This window comes from Furipterus horrens, unplaced genomic scaffold, assembly GCF_987537825.1.
Source record: "Furipterus horrens unplaced genomic scaffold, mFurHor1.1.pri manual_scaffold_12, whole genome shotgun sequence".
Taxonomy (NCBI): domain Eukaryota; kingdom Metazoa; phylum Chordata; class Mammalia; order Chiroptera; family Furipteridae; genus Furipterus; species Furipterus horrens.
In genome coordinates this window covers 2009489-2028377 of record NW_028327182.1, presented here as the reverse complement: position 1 = coordinate 2028377, position 18889 = coordinate 2009489, and the positions used below count along the sequence as shown (strand labels likewise).

Genomic DNA, 18889 nt, shown 5'->3' with positions numbered 1-18889 from the left:
AGGGAGTCTGTGCGGCAGGGGTGCGCGTGACCTTCGGCAGGCGGGGGAGTGCTGAGCCAGGGGCAGACTCCCCACGCGGGAACGCATGGCGCCTTGCTCCCGGGGCGCATTTGACGTCCTTGCCTAGCCTCTGACATGGCCACGTGGGGCGTGTCACGCGGCCTTGTCTCTGTTCAGGGTCACCAGGTGGCCAGCACGTGGCAGCCCCCCCGCCCCCGATTGTTTTCACTGTGAGATGAAGCATTTCTTCCGCATTCTGCAAACGCTCCCCTTCTCTGTGTCCAGGCCGTGCAGGGTCGGTCTGTGGCCCAGGACAGAGACCTCCGCGTGGACCTGGGCTTCCGGGGGATGCCGATGACGGAGGAGCAGCGGCGGCAGTTCAGCCCCGGCCCGCGCACCACCATGTTCCGCATCCCCGAGTTCAAGTGGTCGCCCATGCACCAGCGCCTGCTGACCGACCTGCTGTTTGCGCTGGAGACCGACGTCCACGTGTGGCGAAGGTGACGGCCCTCTCCTGTGGGCATAGCACTGGTACCGAGCAAAGGGCTGCTTTAAGGGACTGGCATCCGCCCACTCTAAGGGAATTACATCATCAGATACATATCACAAATGCGGCTTATTTAAAAAGCCAAACCGAAATTTTTTATATGACCATAACTATTTCTGTGAAGGTCATGAGGCCTGGGCCTCCTGGGAAAAGGCGTCCCCGAGCTTGGCTTGAGGCAACCAAAGAGCAAACGTTGCCTCTGGCGTTGCCTGTTCTGTATCGAACAGATGGAGCAGCAACAAAGTTCAGCTTTGGTTCAGAGAAATTTTCATAGTTCTACCTTTTCCTTTTAACTTAATGCCACATATTACATTTATTCTTGTTATGACATATCCGCACTGCTGAAGTAAAATTGCAGTCACCGGTGGCACCTGTTTCTAGCGACGACACCGTTTAGGTTGGGGGTGTCTATTCCAATATGACCACTTGAGGAAAACCAGGTCTGCGGAAATTAAGCCATCGCCTCCCTCACTGCTAGCTGAGTTCTCTAGTAGCAGACACACAGCAAATTAGTCATCACGGGAGCGTGTCCCTCACGTGGTCAGCATGTAAGTTACAGAGCCGGTGGCTCTCGGTACAGAGTTCGTGGCCACGGCGGTGAGAACCGGGGGCGGCCCCCTGTCCTCGGGGCTCCCCGGGCTTCTCTGCCTCCCCTGACTCGGCTCCTAAGTGTCAGCGCAGCCGCCCCAGGTCCCAGCCCGGAGCAGCGCAGGACACGTGCCCAACTGAGGGCAGGGGCTCTTCCTCCTCCTCCTCCTCCTCCTCCTTCCTTGTTTTCTCCCCCCTTCTCCTCCTCCCCCGCTTTCTCTTCCTCCTCTTCCTCCTTTTCTTCTTTGTTATTCACTCTTCTTCTTTTTTGTTTTCATGGAAGCCCCTCAAGATATTTCCCCTTCCTTTTCCCGTGCCAGCAGGAGCCTGTGCTCTTCTCCATGGCAGTCACCAACCTGAGGGGATGGGATCCCCAGGACGGGCGGCCAGGCCTTGGGGCGCCCCCTTTTCTGTGCCTGAGCGGGGCCAGCAGCATGACGAGGCCTCGGCTGTGTTGGGGGGCAGGGGCCTCGCTCCCAGCGGGGGGGCTGAGGCCTACGCAGAGCCCTTTGCTCCGGTGCCCTGCCGTGCCTGCGCGCTCAGCCCGTGGGGGTGACGAAGGAGGGGCCTCGCACATGGGTGCGTCACTGTTCGCTTGGTTGTCAGCGTGTGGGGGTGTGACGTGTAACCTCCTCGGGGAGGGTCCTCAGCTTTCTCTCCTCCGTGTCTTCGTGGCCCTTCAAGGGCTCTCGTAACGCTTCCCAAACACCAGTTTATGTGATTTAAGTTTTTTAGATAGCACTTAATATTAAGACAGAGGAAAACCTATTGAGATCCAGGATGTAATACAAGAGACTTTGAAGTTCCAAAGAGTTGAGACTCTCTGACTTAAATTTGATCACGGAATAGTTTCTTCTCCTCCCGTTGGGAAGCAGTCCCTGCTCCTGACTCGCACCGGGCTGAAGCGTGCGTCTCTCGGGCGGCCCTGCCGCCTGCTCCGTGTGCGGCTGCACTGCCCGCCTGGGGGCTGTGTTCTTTCTACTTAGCAAGCCCTCGTCACTCGCCTGTCCTGTGCCTTCCGTGACGAGCCGTGTGCAGGCTCAGCAGGCCGGGCAGAGGCGCCGTCACGGCCTGCCCGTTACCCGGCCACGTGTCCCGCCTGTCAGCACAGCAGGGTCCCGTGGCCTCGTCAGGTGTTCCCCACTCTCCCTGGCCTGTCACGTGTCTCTGAATCAAGCTGACGCACCACACTTCTTAGGGAGAAACGAAGCCCTGGTGCCCCACACAGACGCAGTCGCCGTGTCCCGGCGCGCTGTGCGCCACACGCTCCGTGATGTCACGTCCCAGCCATCAGCTGTGTTATTTTCCAGGGACTCCGTTGTACGTTTGCCGGGCTCTCCGTTCTTTGTCACTTAAAAATGTTATAAACTATCTGAATCCCGTTGTGAGCCCAGGGAGGATTCACCTCTGTTCCATTTCTCTGCCGCCGCAGCCACTCCACCAAGTCCGTGATGGACTTCGTCAACAGCAACGAGAACATCATCTTCGTGCACAACACGATCCACCTCATCTCCCAGATGGTGGACAACATCATCATCGCCTGTGGGGGCATCCTGCCGCTGCTGTCGGCCGCCACGTCGCCCACGGTGAGTGCCGGGCACCCCCCGCTGGGGGCGGCAGGGTCCCGGCGGGGTTGGCTTCCCGCCGAGTGAAGTCGTGTGTGCAGACGGATGCACGTGGAGATCGGTTTGCCAGAGTCCAGTGACAGCGTGCGTGTTTATGAAACCGTGTCTCCGGTCATTCCGATGAATACTTCCTAGGAAGGGTCATACATATAGGCGACTTACTTTACTTTCTATATGTTTCTCCTTTCAAATGCATATGAGAAATTGTTAAAATCCTCGTTTTGCAAATCCCGAAGTTCTAAGTACAAGCGTCTGGTTATTGTATAGCAATTAGAGGCATGAATCTGAATTTAGGACAAATCCCCATTACATATGCAGTTTCATATGATTTACTTGAAATAACTATTTCCACACTTACTATTATTTTAAACAACATCTAGGAGCATAAGCCGTCCTGTTTGCCGAGATTTGATCTGGAAGCCAGCAATTTTGCTTCCAAAGGAGAACCAAATTAATTAATTCTAGGAGTGTTTCTTATTTAAAACTTAGGCACTTGTATAGAAAAAGTAGAAAATATGCCATTTTATGCTAGCCTAAAAATTTCATAATCCTTATAAACCTCAAAACGTTCTGTTACTCGCATGGCATTTAATAGCATTTTTATCTGACTTTATTTACTGGTTCAACATTTATTTTAAAAAATATACATCTTTTTATATAAAACACTGAAATCTATTAACATAAGGTTGCAATGCATTTAATGTTAATTACATGTCATTTACGATATAGTAGGTCGCTGCTAACTGTATATTTTAGTCATCACTTCAAAAAATGCCTCTGATCCGTGTCACGACCTTGACTCGGGGGCCACAGACTGAGCAGGGGACCTGGCCTCTGCGGCGCTGCCACCGTGGGGACACATCCGTGCGCCCCAGACAGACTCCCCAGAGAGAACCCTGCTCCGCTCGCCTGTCTCTCACTTGCTGAGGCCGCTTCCAGGGGCTCCGTCACTAGCGGCGCTTCTGTGTGGGCTGCCTCTCCCTGGCTCGGGTCGTGCTCTGCAGACCCCTCCTCTCCCGGGCGCGTGCTTTGCGAGTTCACCTGCGAGCGTCGTCACGGAGCTCAGAGACAAGGGGCAGCCCGGGCGCGCGTGCGATGGGCAGGGCACCGTGAAGGCCGGAGCGGGGTCAGCAGCTCGCGGCGGAACGGAGGCCGCACGGGCGTGGGTGGGGCGGGGAGCCGTGTGGCGGCTTCTCCCCTGCAGTGAAGCCTGGGAAACCAGCGTTTTCCTTCCGGTGCTTTTTCCACCACGGACGCTTTACTTTATATCTTCTACGCACGTATCGTCATTTGTCGTCAAGGAATTGTAAGAGTTCGTATTAAGTTTCACATTAAGTATATTGTTCCCGAACTTCTGCAGAACAAAGAAAATGGACTTTATATAAAGTTAGTAGTAGGTATTAAAATTTGCCTAGTTTCACATACTCACATTGCTTAACAGTCTTCCGGATTTTAAAGCTAAAGGGTTTCTCTCAGGATAGGGGAAACAGTAAGTTAATGAAGTGTATTCCCAGGAACCCTTATGGACTCTTTCACTACCCAGGTTGGCTGATTTCTAGTTTATAATGGAAGTGCCGTGAAGATACTGACACTCTGAGGTTTGGTTTTCGGACTTACTACCTGTGAGTTCCACCGTATCCTGTGGGACTCGGAATTCCACAGAGCCTACCCTGTTTGGAAGGGACTTGGGAATCCGTCCACCTGTGGAAGCTTCTCCGTGGCCTCTGCCTCTGCGCGTCCCCTGGCCTGGCGCGCTCCGTGGGGTGCCGGTCCCTGGCCGCACGGCGCAGCTCACTCTGCGGTGTCTGAAGAGCCTGCCCCCGAGCAGAAGCCGCTGCACCAGGCGGGGCCCCTGCTGAGCGCGGCTTCCTGTCGCTGGCCTGTGTGATGTGCTCATACAGTTGGGACGTGGGGGGGGGGCTGAGTAAAGAAGGAACTTAGGGCCGGAGCGCTGGAGCGTTTAGACTCAGCCTCAAAATGTAAGAAGCGAGCGAGGGAGTGGGAAGAAGTGAAAAGGAAGCGCTGCTAACGTCAGAAGGCCGCGGGGAGACTTGGTCACGTCGGGGTTTTGTGAACTGTAAACCTAGACGTGCAGAGGGAAGCTTGAGGGATCTGATCACTTCGTTTAGGTGTGGGGAGGTCATCAGAACAGCCGCGCTCTGTGTGCAGACACGCACTTCATGCAGGGGTCGCGGTTGGCAAACTTCTTCCTTGTGCCTCAGATAGTGACTGTCTTCTCTCAGTCTGTGGGCGCTCCTGCCTCTGACCCAGCTACTCCACTCTGCGTTGCGGTGCCAGAGCAGCCGTGAAGGAAGAGGGCGTGTGCGTCTCAGTGCGGCAGGCTTGACACGTGGGTCGTAGTTTGCTGCCACCTTCAGATAAATACTGGTGTCCTAGTATAATGTCGTTGTGTGAGACCCTCCTCACTTACCACTGACCGCTGTAAACTCAGTAGTCAGAGCCCACGAGAAATGCACGCTCTTCTATTAAATGAGAACTTGATTTTGACTTACCGCACATTTATTAAAATCTAATTTTTCAGAAAACAGTTTTACTGAATATTGCGGTCAGTGTGTCCTACTAGGAGATAGATGTGTGGCTTTTCGCACTTGGTCATGCTTTTTTCTTTCTCAGTATTTGACGTGCCTAACGTGAAACTGCATTTGATCTTAAGAGAATGAGTAGAATGCGAAGTATTCTGCATAGTAATCCATTTAAAAAACATGATGTAAGGCTCAAGACAGGAATATGGCTTTCCCGTTTCCCAGTGGAAGTGGGGGTCTCAGATAATTCCTCACTAGAAACACACTTGTTTCCTGTTATCAGTGAGATTCAGGCGTGATCTATTCGAAGGTATGATTTAGTATGAAGTATATGAGTTTTAGCATGAGATAAATCTGATATCTTACCCTGGGTTCTGTCTATCCCTCACTGGATATGATCTCAGCCTCAGCTTGTCATTTCTTAAAAGGTGTTCATCCTTCTGCTCCCCCGGGGCGTCTGGATGGAGACGGTCAGGTTCATGTGTAAGAAGTCCTCCAGGCGGAGAAGGCTCTTCCTGGATGTTTTCCCTTCAGCGCCCCTGGGAATGATTGGTTCTGAGTTACATCGGGATAGAACACTCTTCCCGTTTGTAAAGGAAGCCTGTCTGCTCCGAGTTCTGAGGTGTGAAATGGACTGCTGGAGAAACTTTAGTTGTTACGGGTTTTGATGGCAGAGAGTGCGTGGTGTCGCCTCCTTGCCTGCCCTGGCCGTGGGGGTGCCGCAGGCGGTCTGTGTTCCGCCCGGGGCCTTCGTGGGCACAGATGCCCGTTCTCAGTGCGTGTTTCTGAGCTGCTGCCGCGTCGCATCGCGACACCTGAGCTGATCAGGTCAGTCTGACTTTAAGACAAAGTCTTGCTGGAGACTTTAAGGAAAAAGGGTATAGCTAGACAATATTTACACTGTAGTGAACACCCTGACCTTAATATTCATGGCAGAATAGGACCCGATTGGAGTTTCAGTGCTGCCTGTGTTAGTTAAAATCACATGCAGCGTAGAAAATAAGTTACAAAAATAGTTTCCAGTCTCTAAATAAGACCAGCGGCTCTAACCTTAGTGCTGGGGAAATTGAGGCCCCGTGGTGTGCACTTGGCCAGCTTTGGATCAAGGCAGGAACGTCGTTTCTGCTGTGGGGGTTTTCCAGAGTGAGTGCTGGCCCGCGTGGTCAGGCGAGCCCTGTCACGCCCTCCCCCACACTGCGCAGGTGCGTCAGGGTTGGGAGCGAGGCGGAGGAGGGAAAGGGAGAGCGGCCAGGCACACGCTCAGCTAGAAGCTGCAGGACCCCCGTGGGGCCCAGACGGTCAGCCGCCCGGGACGCGGGCTGTTCGGCGTTTAGTCAGCATCATCCGTGGCGCGGCTTCTCCGGTGCAGGAGAGGGACAGAGGCCGTACTTCTGCTTTCCCAGGACTGTCCGGTCATAGGGAAGAACAGCTCGTTCTATTCCCAAGTGATGACAGAGTCTTAATTTTAATCCATGTTCTCTTACCATCATCAGGCTATTCAGTTAATAAATTTGGAGATATTAATTTCTTGCTTTATCTCATAGCACGGGTTATACTTCAGTATTCTCAGGAAGCTTTTTTGTGTTTTCTGTACAATGTGCCATGTAGTAGTGTACTTTGAAATTCATGCTCACGTATATTGGTTTCAGAAACCAGAGAATGGGGCAGTGGATGATTTTATTGTGAACCCCATGTTGAATATAATTCTTATAAGATTCCGAAACTGAGTAAAATCCCTGTGTGATTAGGTTAGTTTCCACATGGACCTCGTTTAGTGTATCAGCACGGTACTTTCTGGCAAGGGAACGTAGTCTGTAAGTTATAATCACTCAAATATTTTATTCTTTTACTAACTTCTGGGAGTTCTGATGTATTGGAAGGGCTCCGTATTATATCATGACTCCTTAAAGAAAATTCTAGAAGTTTGATATAAATGGTTTATTTTCCTAAGTCATTTTTGTCTAAACTGGTACAGACTTTGGGCTTTTACAGAAACATTATATTAGTTTGTTTAGTAAATGTTTCCTTAGTCATCTGCTAGGAAAAAACACTTACTTTACAAAATAGGATGTGCATAATTTCTAGTATGTGAGCTATACATATATGCTATTTGGGCAGAGGTATTCTAATGAAGAGAATCAATAGCAGTCTAGGTATTTGATATTTAATCTTAACCGTTGTAATTTATAAAATGAACACCACTTCTGAGGATTTTTGCTTTCAATGAAATAATCAAATATCATTTTAATTATATTATTTTGTGTTTCAATTTTACATTGTATTTTTATTTAATTTTAGTAATTTGCTTTTCTTCTACATTTTTGGTCTGTTGTCTGTCTGATGCATGTCCAGGGCTCTAAGGTTAGTATTTCTTCATTAATTTTTAGGTTTTTTATTTTTAAATTTTATTTTTACTTATGAGATTTTGACTTGGTTATATTTTGCGTTTCCATACCATCTTTAACATTGGGTGTGTCTTAGGTATATTTAAGAGATTCATTAAAAGGATTATTTCTTTTAGTTTATTGATGAGTTACTATTTTATTATCCACAATAATCTTCAGAATAAAGTATCATATCTAATGCCAACAACATCTCAGGCATATGTCCAATCAGATGTTAGCTGGTTCCAATGAAAGAAAATTGGATGAGAAATGTTATAAGATTAGCAATAATGATACGTGAATGGTTATTATTTTTAAACCTGTTTATATAACATTCCATCACAATTATGTATTACTTTTATGTGTAATGTAGTAAGAACTCTTAGCTTATGGTTTATGTTAAGAATGCTTTTTACTTTAAAATATTTTTTGTTTAGGCAACAATAAGAGTTTGGTAAATTACATGAACAATTAATAATTCTCTTTATAATTCCTGTATATAATTCACTCATTTAAATATTAAAGTATATTTTGAAGGTTAAGTCTTGTAGACTCCAAAAGACTCAAAAAAGACAAAGAAAGTACAGTTCTAATAATTTCAGGAACTCAGAGTGATGAAAAATTTATTTGAGAACACACCTATGAATATCCTAATATTCTAATATCTTGAAAAATTATTCAGACTATTTAGTAGATCTAAGGAAGGACCAGATATTCCATTCTATTATTTTAAAAACTTATATTGATGACTGTGATTTAAAAGTGGTTTTATATAAAATGAATTTCTTTTCTTTGCTTTTCCTTATAATCTACTGTGTTGTGGTCACAGATTTCAGTTCTTGCTATGAAATGATACTGTGTACCAATGAAATGCTAGGAAATAAGGATTCTGCATGTTGAAACTTTCAGTGAGGAGGTTATCGTTTACTCAGGTCATGGATACTGCATTGGCACCATGTAAGCCAGCAATGGAAACAGCATTTCGAGTATTTTTAAGCTTATTTTAGGAAGAATTTTGCCCCCGATCTGATCAGTGGAAGAGAGAGGCTGTTTATTCTCCGTGTAGAATCTGGTTACATGGTTCTTGCATGGCCACCTGTCCGTTTTGGTGCCCGTGTCGTGCACAGGAAGTGTTTAGAGTTGCCTGAAAAAACGACATGGCTTTCTGCTGTCACTTTCATGGTGACCTGAGAGGAATGTGTGTGAGTAGCGGGATGGGCATGATCGGTATCAAAACAAAACATGACATTGAAGCCGAGACCCAGACTGCGTGCTCACCGCGTAGTTTAACTTATCATCTGAAGAACCAGACTTAACCAGTATGGCCAGTGTGCCTCTTAGAAAATTAGAACAGCAGTGTTTTCTATTTTTAAAGCATTTCTTACTTCACTGCTCTGTGAGACATTGAGAAAAGGCGGCCTAGTCGTAGGGAACCAAAATAATGAAAACCCTCTACAACTGACAGTGAGAAATAAAATAAGAAATGTTGCTCTTGCTTATAACACCCGGTCATGCGTCTTAAGACACGGGACCCTTGGGAACATTCCCCTTAAAGCAGGACTTTATGTGCTACCCCACGGTGTCCGGTGCAAACGCAGCCTCGCCGGTCTGAACCTCTGCTGATCCTGGTCTTTGCTGGCGCTTAGGTCTGTCGAAGGATGGGGTCTGTCTGATTAATTTTACCTGAGGTTTTTACAGTACTTTTGGGGTACCCCATGGTGTTGGTTTATGCTGGAGAGGACAGGACATTGTCACACACGCCCATCTGACACTTCTGTCATGCAGGTGCCGATGGAGGGGCCGTGTCTTCTTTCCCGTTACCCAGCGTATGTTACGGGGAAGAAAAGTTAACACGCTTTTTATAAGCAAGGGTGAGGGTTTTAGGCAAGAAGTACCAGTTTTATGTTTCTTAACTAATAAATAAAACAGTTTATATATGTGCTATTTACGTGTCTTTGTAAAAGGATCTTCAGCTTGGAATGTAGTTTTTTCACAGGTAATGACATTTAAATCTGACATTGATTTTAAAAATAGATTTTTTTCTTTATTCAGAGATAATTCATGGGTAGACTAACTCAGTTTGATACTCAGCTCTTATGGTATATTAAATTAGATTTTACTTTATCATTTATTTTTTACGAAATGTATGATACTAATTATGCTAAATGACTCTTCCCTGTACTGCGTATGTGCATTATTACATTTCCAAGCCCTAACGCGTCTCCCATCTTCCCCTTGGAAGACGGAGCTGGAAAACATCGAAGTGACGCAAGGCATGGCCGCCGAGACAGCAGTGACCTTCCTCAGCCGGCTGATGGCCATGGTGGACGTGCTGGTCTTCGCCAGCTCCCTGAACTTCAGCGAGATCGAGGCCGAGAAGAACATGTCCTCCGGCGGCCTGATGCGCCAGTGCCTGCGGCTGGGTGAGTCCGCCCCGGTGCCGGGCCACGCGTGGGCAGCGGCGGGGGGGCCGTGGCTCACGGAAGGCCCCAGCGTCTCCCGCGAGGGCGGTGTGCACTTGACCGCCTAGAACAGATGTTAAGTTGCAGTTTGAATTGTGTAAAACCAGTGGGACCGTGCCACTCTGCACTGAAGTGACTTAGTGTAAGTCCAGGCGCCGGTTCTTCCCTGGCACGCTGACAGAGGGCAGTGGCCCTGCACCCACACGCACACCAGAGACCGAGCGCCCCGTTCCGTACCCGGCTCTGCTGCGGGCCTCCCAGCCCGGCCCCTCTAACGGACGCCGCCGTGCGGGGCCCCTTCTGTCTGCGGGGGCAGCAGCGCGGCCCCAGCGTAACGCCGGGCGTCAGCTGTAATCAGAAAGAAGAACGTGTTTTAAAAATCTGTAGATACTTGGGGAATGAAAAATAAAAATAAATCAGGACGCCACGTGGCTCCCTCCAAATATGGTGGGTGGTACCTCGGGCAGAGACTCACGTGCAGAGCCATGGAGCGCCTCCCGTGGGAGGGCGGCGGGCGACTGCCGCACGTCTGGCCAGCGCGCGAGTCCCCTGAGCCAGCGCCCAGGCTGGCACGTTCTTCCCTCGGCCGAGTGGGACGCGTACGGGGGTGACGGCTCTGAGGCTGACGGGCGCCGAGGGAGGTCTGTGTCTTAAACAAAAAGAAAACTTCGCTCTGACGACTCTCAGTGAATCTAGACCGGCCCTAGGGGGAGCCGTCTTCGGGCCTCTTCCCTTTCGCGAAGGGGACGTTCACTGACACCTCTTAGGTTTTAGAGAGAACCACAAGCAGGACAGCAGCTGGGGAGGGCGCTCCTGACGTGGACTCTTCTCCGCACAGTTTAAACAGCCATGTAAAAATCTCCACGTGTCATGTCAGGCGAGAGGTTTCTGACCTAAGGGAGGGGGGGAACTCCTCTGGGAGCGACGTCCGTTGACAGGACTGTCATTGTCATTTCAGCCTACTTACGTCAGGCGTCTTGTACACTTGAAGTAGATACCATTTTATTTATTGATTATTACTAAATTTTAAGAAGTGTGATTGAATGAAACCTACGTTTTTGTTTTGCATTTTTGAAAGACGCACAGACTGAGACGCATCGCTTCACACTCGTTCCGGCCACAGAGAGCCTGCGCCCAGCAGACGGGCCGCCCCGGGGAGGGGACCGTTCAGCGCGGCCGCCTGGGCGTTGCCGCCGGTGCCCAGCGATGCTGTAGCTTGACCTTTGTGGGAAAGAGGGGTGCTCTTAGGGGCCTCCGCGTCTTCAAAGCAGCATTTATGTGGTTATTTTGAGGTTTTTTTTTCTGAATACATTCCAAGGCTTAACTGCCGCTTTAACTTTTATCCTAATAATTCCTAGCAGATTTGTTTTTTATATCCAGAGGGCTGTTTTATGCCTGAGTAATGCTGAAGCACATGGTTGTGTATCCCTGTGTGCGTTAACCGTTCCAAGCCCCTTACCCGTGTTAATTGAGCTAACCCTTACAAGGACCCCGGAGGCGGTGCGCTCATCCTCATGTCACACACGAGGAAACTGAGGCACTGGTAGTCCCAGCGGCCGCCGAGGGCCGCGCAGCTGAGAAGTGGCGGAGGCAGGACTGAGATGCAGGCGCTGCCCCGGAGGCCCTGGGCTTCCTCCCCGTGAGGAAGGGGAGACATTGGCGTCTGTGAGAGTTGCCAGGTAGTCAGACCACAGGGAGGAGTCTTACTGTCCAGCAGAGTTGATCTAATATGAATATCAAGTTTTTAAAAATTCTTCCTGATTCGCAAAATTCGGAATTTCGAATGACGGAGGGGATAGACTATGACGCGCGCACGTAGCTTCCAAGGCCCGGGCCGCGTCCCATTGCTGTCGCTCGTTGGTAGTCCATGGGGGTTGGCTTTAATTTTGTAACTACACACGTGTACTTTCCATTACTGTGTTTCACAATCATCAAAGTGCTTGTCGGTCTGGTTGACTTTTTACATGATCATGGGGTGGAGGGGGGAAGGGGCGCCGGCAGTGGGCGCGAGAGTAACAGGCCTGTGGTTTCTGAGCAGTGTGCTGCGTGGCCGTGAGGAACTGCTTGGAGTGCCGGCAGAGACAGAGGGAGCGCGGCGGCAAGTCGTCCCACAGCAGTGGCAGGCCTGCCGATGCGGCCCAGGCGGCGACAGCGGCGGCCAAGGTGAGTGCGGTTCACCCCGCGTGCGCGGCGCGGCGCGGCCTGGCCCCATGGAGGACCGAGGTCCCCGCCCGCGGCAGCCCGGCCCCGGGGCTGGCCTCCGCTCGCAGCCGCCGCGCCGAGGTCCTGCTGCCGCTCCGAGACTCGGGGTTTTGCTTCTAAATGAAGATACAATTTCTGCTCCACGGGGTTCTCAGAAGGATTATAACGTGCGTGGATTCGGACAGTTCTTAGTCATAAATGTTTCCACGCACGTGTTTCCACAGTTCAGTATATATTGAAGGTTTAATTAATGAGTAAAGTAAGTGAATTATGTGGTGGTATGTTACACGGGTGCGTCACGCTCCTTTCAAACGCATGTGGTTTTGGTGATAGACATCCCCGTGACCGACAGACATACCCCGAGGGGCCAGCGCGGAGCGTTCGAGGGGTTGCGGTCTTAGCGCTGGATGGCGGCCCTCCGTCCTCCCTGCCACAGGCTCCGCCCCGTCCCCTCCGCTGGCCCTCCCCACGCTGCTCACGCTGTGGGCACCCTCAGCTCTTCCACGCTTGCCGGCTCGTGCGTGGGCCCCTTTCCTGGAGGTCTGCACCCCGGCTTCTCGCCGGGCTAAAATCTGTCCGGCTCTCGCTGTAGCCGAGGGGCCGCTCTGAGCACAGTGTCTCAGGGGTCTCCGTGCGCCCGGCCCAGGGGCTGTGGTCTCGTCTCCGTGAAGCTGCGCGTGTCTCTCACCACCACCGCACTTGCAGTGACGTGTTTGGTGATGACACGGGTGTTCTTGCTCAGTAAGCGAAGGCGTGAAGTAGGAGTTTAATTCGCTGCAGAAGTTCCCCGGCTTCACCCCTGGGTGGTTTTTGGACAGAACAACCACACGCGGGGCATGTGTGTGGCATGTTTCTGTATGGCAGCATCTTCCTTTCCATGGGACTCGCTCCTAGAGGTTAGATTGCTTATTGTTCTACTGCTCACCGGTCCCCACACGCTCTCTGGTGCTGAGACGCGGAACTGCAGGCGTGTGAGCAGCAAAGCTCCCCCGGGTGGCGCAGCAGGGGCCGTTCCTGGGGGACACCTGCCCCCTGCGCCTCTGCCGCTGCAGCGCCGTGCAGGGCTGTGCTGGGTCAGAGGAGCACGCGCGTGGGCCCAGACAGTTTGGGGGGTGTCCTGGCTCCACTGCTTCCCGGGTCTCCGACCTAAGACCGGCCCCTGACTCTCCGGGGCCTGTTTTCCAGTCTGTAAAACGGGTCAGACCGTGACCTACAGGCTGTTTGTGTGACTGGAATGAAAAGCTACAGCGTGTTACAGGCCTTGCCGTCTGACATGCCCGAACACTCAGCGAACGCTGACCCCTCCTCTCTGCAGCAGGCAGCCCCTCACGCGAGCCCCTGGGCTGACTTAAATCCACGCGTTCCTCAGAGCGGGGACTGTAGAGGCATCTGGACTTGGTTCAGGAGGCAGTAGGGAGCTTTTCAAGGCTCAGACAAGGGTTCCTCTGGGGGCAGAATGCGACAGAGAGCCCGGCGCGGAGGAGAGGGGTGGCGTTTAATTGAGGTGGCCGTGTCCCGCCCGAGCTGGGCAGTGGCAGTGGGCGGAAGGTGATGACCATGGGACCCTTGGTAAGGTGACCCCTGTCAGGACAGAGGCGGGGGCCTGGGGGGTGCAGGTCTCTCCCTCCCTGTGCTGAGCTCAGCAGGGACACCAGGGTTGCTTTGGGACTGGCGCTGGCCTGCGGGGGTCCCACACCTTCGCCGGGTCTCCCTTCCTCTACTTTCTCAGAAGGGGAGGAGATGCGAACATTTTTGATGATGCTATGTAAGGACCAAGTTACATCATGGTATCGAGACATAGTATAAAATGGCACATAAAAATATATTTTTATGTTTATGCTGTGAATTATGTGCTTTTCATTTACGCTCTCAGTGTATTTCCCTTAATTATCCGGTGATAAATATTCTCAGCCTGTTATTTAAATAACAGCACCGAGTTGGTAGGGGCTGAGTGCCTCACCTGAGCTTGTGTCACTGGTAAGTTCTGGAGTTGGGAGGGAAGCCGTGGGACGCTCTGCCTGCAGGGACACCTGCTCTTTGCATGGCCCGGTGCTGCCGGGGACCTGGCCTCGGAATCCGGGGGTCAGATAGCGCCACCGAGTCTGCAGGGAATGGGGGGAGGCCCGTTCAGTTTCCATTAGAGTGACAGAGGTCACTCTCTTTGCAGGGACTACATTTTGCATGTCACACATACTACCTAATTTAATTCATGCAGTTCTTAACATCCTGTATGCGCACAAGCCTTAACATGTCGCATAGGTGAAGGAGTCTAGGGTGCATTATTAGTTTGCTCTGTGGTAAATCACATTACATTTGCCAACTTTTTCGTATGTTCAGCTATATAAAGTTTTCAATGGAAATGATCTTTAATGTCTTTCAGCTTTAATATCACGGCTATGTTTAAATTTTTTTAAGTTTACCTTTTCCAACTTTATAGCTCATGAAAGGCTTACACATATAAAATCTCATATAATCATGCAATAATAATGCATAGTAATCTCATATAAAAGCGTGATGGTTAAAGGAAACCCAGTGACTCAGAGGTTTCTGAACTAGAGGTCGGGAAAGTGAGGCTCAGGACATTGTAGCCCAGATGCTGAAGTCCACGCCCCGGCCTTTCCGCCCACCGCCGTCCCTACTTCTCTGAGTCTGCATGGTGACCCCTGAATGACGAAGGACAGGAGCACTGGGAGAGGCGGCCGGCCGGGTGCAGGGCCACAGGAAGGGCCTCGTGAGAGAGCGTTCCCGTCGTTAACTGTCATCCAGGGTGAAGAGGAAGCATGTGGGAGCCGAACCCCTCAGTTAGGAGGCTGAGCGATGAAGGGCTGCGTGCGTGTGTGTGCTCTGCAGCTCCCCACGGCGCCCTCTCTTCCAGGCCCCGCTGGAGAGTGCGCCCGGCGACCTCTCGCCCATCAAGGACCCGGACCGGCTCCTGCAGGACGTGGACATCAACCGCCTCCGGGCCGTCGTCTTCCGGGACGTGGTAGGTGACGCCTGCGCCGTGTCCCAGGAGGCCGCCCGCTGTTGTTTGTGTCAAATAACTTAAATTTTATAAAAAAGCCAGCCAGTAAATCTTAATACCCCCAAGTCAGGAATGGTGGGGCTTGCAGCGTACTTCTGCTTATAAACTGGTTGAGCCTCAGCTCTCCCTGAAAGCTTATTGACACGTTACTGTTCAGATTACGTAAAGTTTCGAAATAACTTGTATCCACACAAAGAAAAATGGTGATTCATTGTGTTCTGCATCGCCTGCTCCTCTCCTTTAGTTTCCCTTGCCCCGTAGGCAGGTACTGAATCGTTTGTCATCACCAATATTCCTTGAGTGATGGATAAAAGGGATTCATTCCCGATGGTGTTACTTCTGGCCGTCACTTTTAGGGAGATGCAATTACTTTTGGAAGAAGAATCCGCATTTTAAAAATACAGTGTTCCCTCACTTATCACAGATATTACGTTCTAGATCCCCCCCCCCCACAAAGCAGGAACCTTACATTTATTCTACCCTTTTAAACCCACGTAACTTTAACAACATACGTATACGGTACCGCAAAGTCCTGCGATATAGCGAAACATCCGCGGTAAACAATTAAATATAATATTTTTAAAATTCTGTGATACAGTGAGGCCGCGATATAGGGAGGGACTCCTGTGTAGATACCGGTGGGAACTGAGGTAGAAAGGGGGCCGATGCAGCGTAAGGAGCAGCCGGGTTACCGGGGCGGTTTCCTGGAACTCGGAGGTTACGGCGTTGCCGGGTCAAGGTGAGTCCAGAGACGCGGGGCCCCGCACGGCCGGTGTGGGAGCGTGTAGCGCCTCAGAGCGGGTTCGGACTTTGTCGTGCTCCGTAACGTGGCTGGTACTTATCCGCCACGTGGGTTGCTGGTTTTCTTTTTTCTTTATTTTTATTGAATTGTGTTTTCATTCAATATTAGTTTGTATTAATTTCAGGTGTACATCATTATTTTAATTAATGACTTACAAAAATGTAAGAGAGTTTATGTTTTAAGTTTACACTTAATTGGATAGCGTACTGCATAGTTTAACCATCGGATGGGTAAAGCGAATGTGGTCACACGGGGTAATGCTCCGTGGTAGGAACAGACAGTGGAAAATCCACCACGTTCGTGTGCATCGGTCCTTAGGGATGGCTGGGAAGATTATAAACATCCCAACACAGAGGCAGGCAGTGGACATGCATGAAGTCTGAGAGAGACGGTGGTGACGTGATGAAAACTCACTGGTACCAGCCATCAGAAGAGTGCAGACCACCAGACGAGCTGGGGCTCGTCACTGGTAAATGAGCTAAAATGGGAAACGCGGGCCCGCTGAGATGGCCTCTGTCGCCTGGCGCTGGGGGACCGGACCCGGGGCGGCCGGCGCGCAGCCCTCACCCTCCTGGGCGCCCTGCGGCCGGCAGCCTCCCGCGGCAGGGGCGGCCCCTCGCGGGCCCCTCAGAGACCCCTCCAGGAGGCTGGGCGACGCTATACGAGGGAGTTTCACTGGCGCATCTCAGGGTCCGTTCAGCAGGAGACTGCTGCCAGCAAAGCCGTGTTTTTGGGGGACCTTGGGTGGCGTGGAGAAACACTCCTGCTCTATTTTAAGGGAGCAGCAGTAAGCCAGTGTGCTTCTGTGTCACGGATACTCCATCTGTGTGCTGAGCGTGTGTGCACGCACGTCTTTATTTTAAAAAAGGAAAGACAAAACATCATACCGAAGTAACCCGTGATGTCATCGGGGCAGACTGTCATTTTGTGCCTGGTCCTCTTATCCCTTTTTGTGTTTTCAGGTTTTCTGTAGTGACGCATATAGCTTCGTAGTTAATAAGTGATAAAGGAGTTAACAATAGGAGATAAAACACATGATGGTATAAAACTGTGATGTAAGAATCTCACCATAATCTGATTTGGAATTTAGACTTGAAAACAAAAATCACTTCCTAACAATTTAACCATTTAGAAATGGAAATCATTCCTCCTGAAAAAAATGTTTTGTGGGAAGAATGTTTTTAAGATGAAGTGATTGAAACGGAGCACATGTGTTCCTCCAAGAGGCCCGGTCAGACCCGACAGGCGTGACGCTGGGTTCACGTTGTGAGTGAGGCCGGCAGCAGCGCGTTAGGGCAGATCGTGGCCGTTTTCTAAGAATTACAGGTTTCGGGGTGCCGCTGCCTTCCTGAAGGGAGGGGCTCAGTGTCCCAGGGGTGGCGTGCGGGCAGGGCAGGGCGGCCCCCGCGGCCGTGGGCTCTGCAGCGCGTGCTAGGCACTGAGTGTGTTGTCCCCGGCATCCGGGTCGGGCGCAGCGTCGCGGAGGCTCCGCGGGACGGAGGCCACGCACACGCGTGCGGTAGTCAGCGTCCCAAGGCCGGGCCTTCCAGAGCCTTCTCTCCCTCCACAGCCATGGTCACAGGCTCTGAGACACACTTCTTTCCTCCCTTTCATACAGTCTCTGAAATTTGAAAATGTTTTACAAATGATATATTTTAGAGTCAATTGTAGATGTTACGCTAAGAATGCTACTTTAAAAACTTTTATGCATCAATAGTCATTTTTAGTTGCCTCGGTTTCAGAAACAAAGATAAGAAAGAGTACGTGATACACACACAGGCACACACTGTGTGGATGCAGCTGAGTCCCAGGGACAACATGACCTCGGGGCCCGGAAACGCCTCTGCCAGGCGTCTCCTTCGTCAGCAGGACGTTTCGCAGGGAGGCACGCGCTTCGTCACAGGTGACGGGGTTTCGCGTTTCCCAAGGGTTCCTGAGTTCTGTTGACCCTGAAAGAGCGACTACCAGCTGAAGTGGCAGGAACAACATTTGATGAAACGTCCAAGACTGAGCTCCTCTCCTGTCCTCGCTTGTTTTCTGTGATGAGGACATTGCTTATTTCAAGTCACACGAGCTATTTCAATCCAAGTAAAAGAGCTCTGTGGCAAAATTTCCTATGTGGCAAAAACCCCCACAAACTATAGCTTAAAAACTCTGTTTTCAGTGTTCCCCAGTAAGCCAAATCTGAGAAGAAATTTGATTATGCTAAGTTGCCTGTATCCAGAAGTGTGTACACTGAAGTAATTTTAATCCTCAGGAACTGAGTTGAAAGTTTCCCAGCCTCCTGGTTGACGCATTACTATTTTTAAAGGATTTCAAAGTTAATTTTATTACTGATGCGGGACTGACTAGTGGAGAACCCCATTTCTGAAGCAGATGGGAGAAGCATCATGAAGTTCATGTCTTCATAACAGTAAAACGCCCAAGAAAGTCAGTTCCTCTGTGTAACACTTGGCCGCGGCCAGATGTCCAGCCTCCGAGCGAGCTGTCACCCTTCAGAGACGGAGCTGGGAGGGAGCGGCCGTGAGTCTGCGGCTCTGGACTTGAAGGGCAGGCTCGGTGGCCGGGACAGCGGGCCCCCGTTGTGCGCAGCCCCACGGCGCGGCGGTGACATTTGGCCCTCCCGCACGTGTTGGCTCCCTGCCTTCCCGTGACCTGGCCCTGGGCTCCCCGTGGTGGAGAGACACGTGCTGTGGCCGTCAGGGTCCGTCCCA

General features: G+C 50.9%; 1 protein-coding gene across 2 annotated transcripts in view; it reads left to right on the top strand.

The window, feature by feature from the left end:
- The window catches only part of NBEA (neurobeachin), a 377725-nt gene that overhangs the window by 79240 nt on the left and 279596 nt on the right, over positions 1–18889 (top strand). For both annotated transcript variants that reach the window (XM_090258648.1, XM_090258647.1), the window contains exons 23-27: positions 286–500; positions 2568–2721; positions 9930–10110; positions 12188–12312; positions 15227–15334. In XM_090258648.1, coding sequence (XP_090114774.1) covers positions 286–500; positions 2568–2721; positions 9930–10110; positions 12188–12312; positions 15227–15334 — 783 coding nt within the window. The remainder of the gene's footprint in view (positions 1–285; positions 501–2567; positions 2722–9929; positions 10111–12187; positions 12313–15226; positions 15335–18889) is intronic.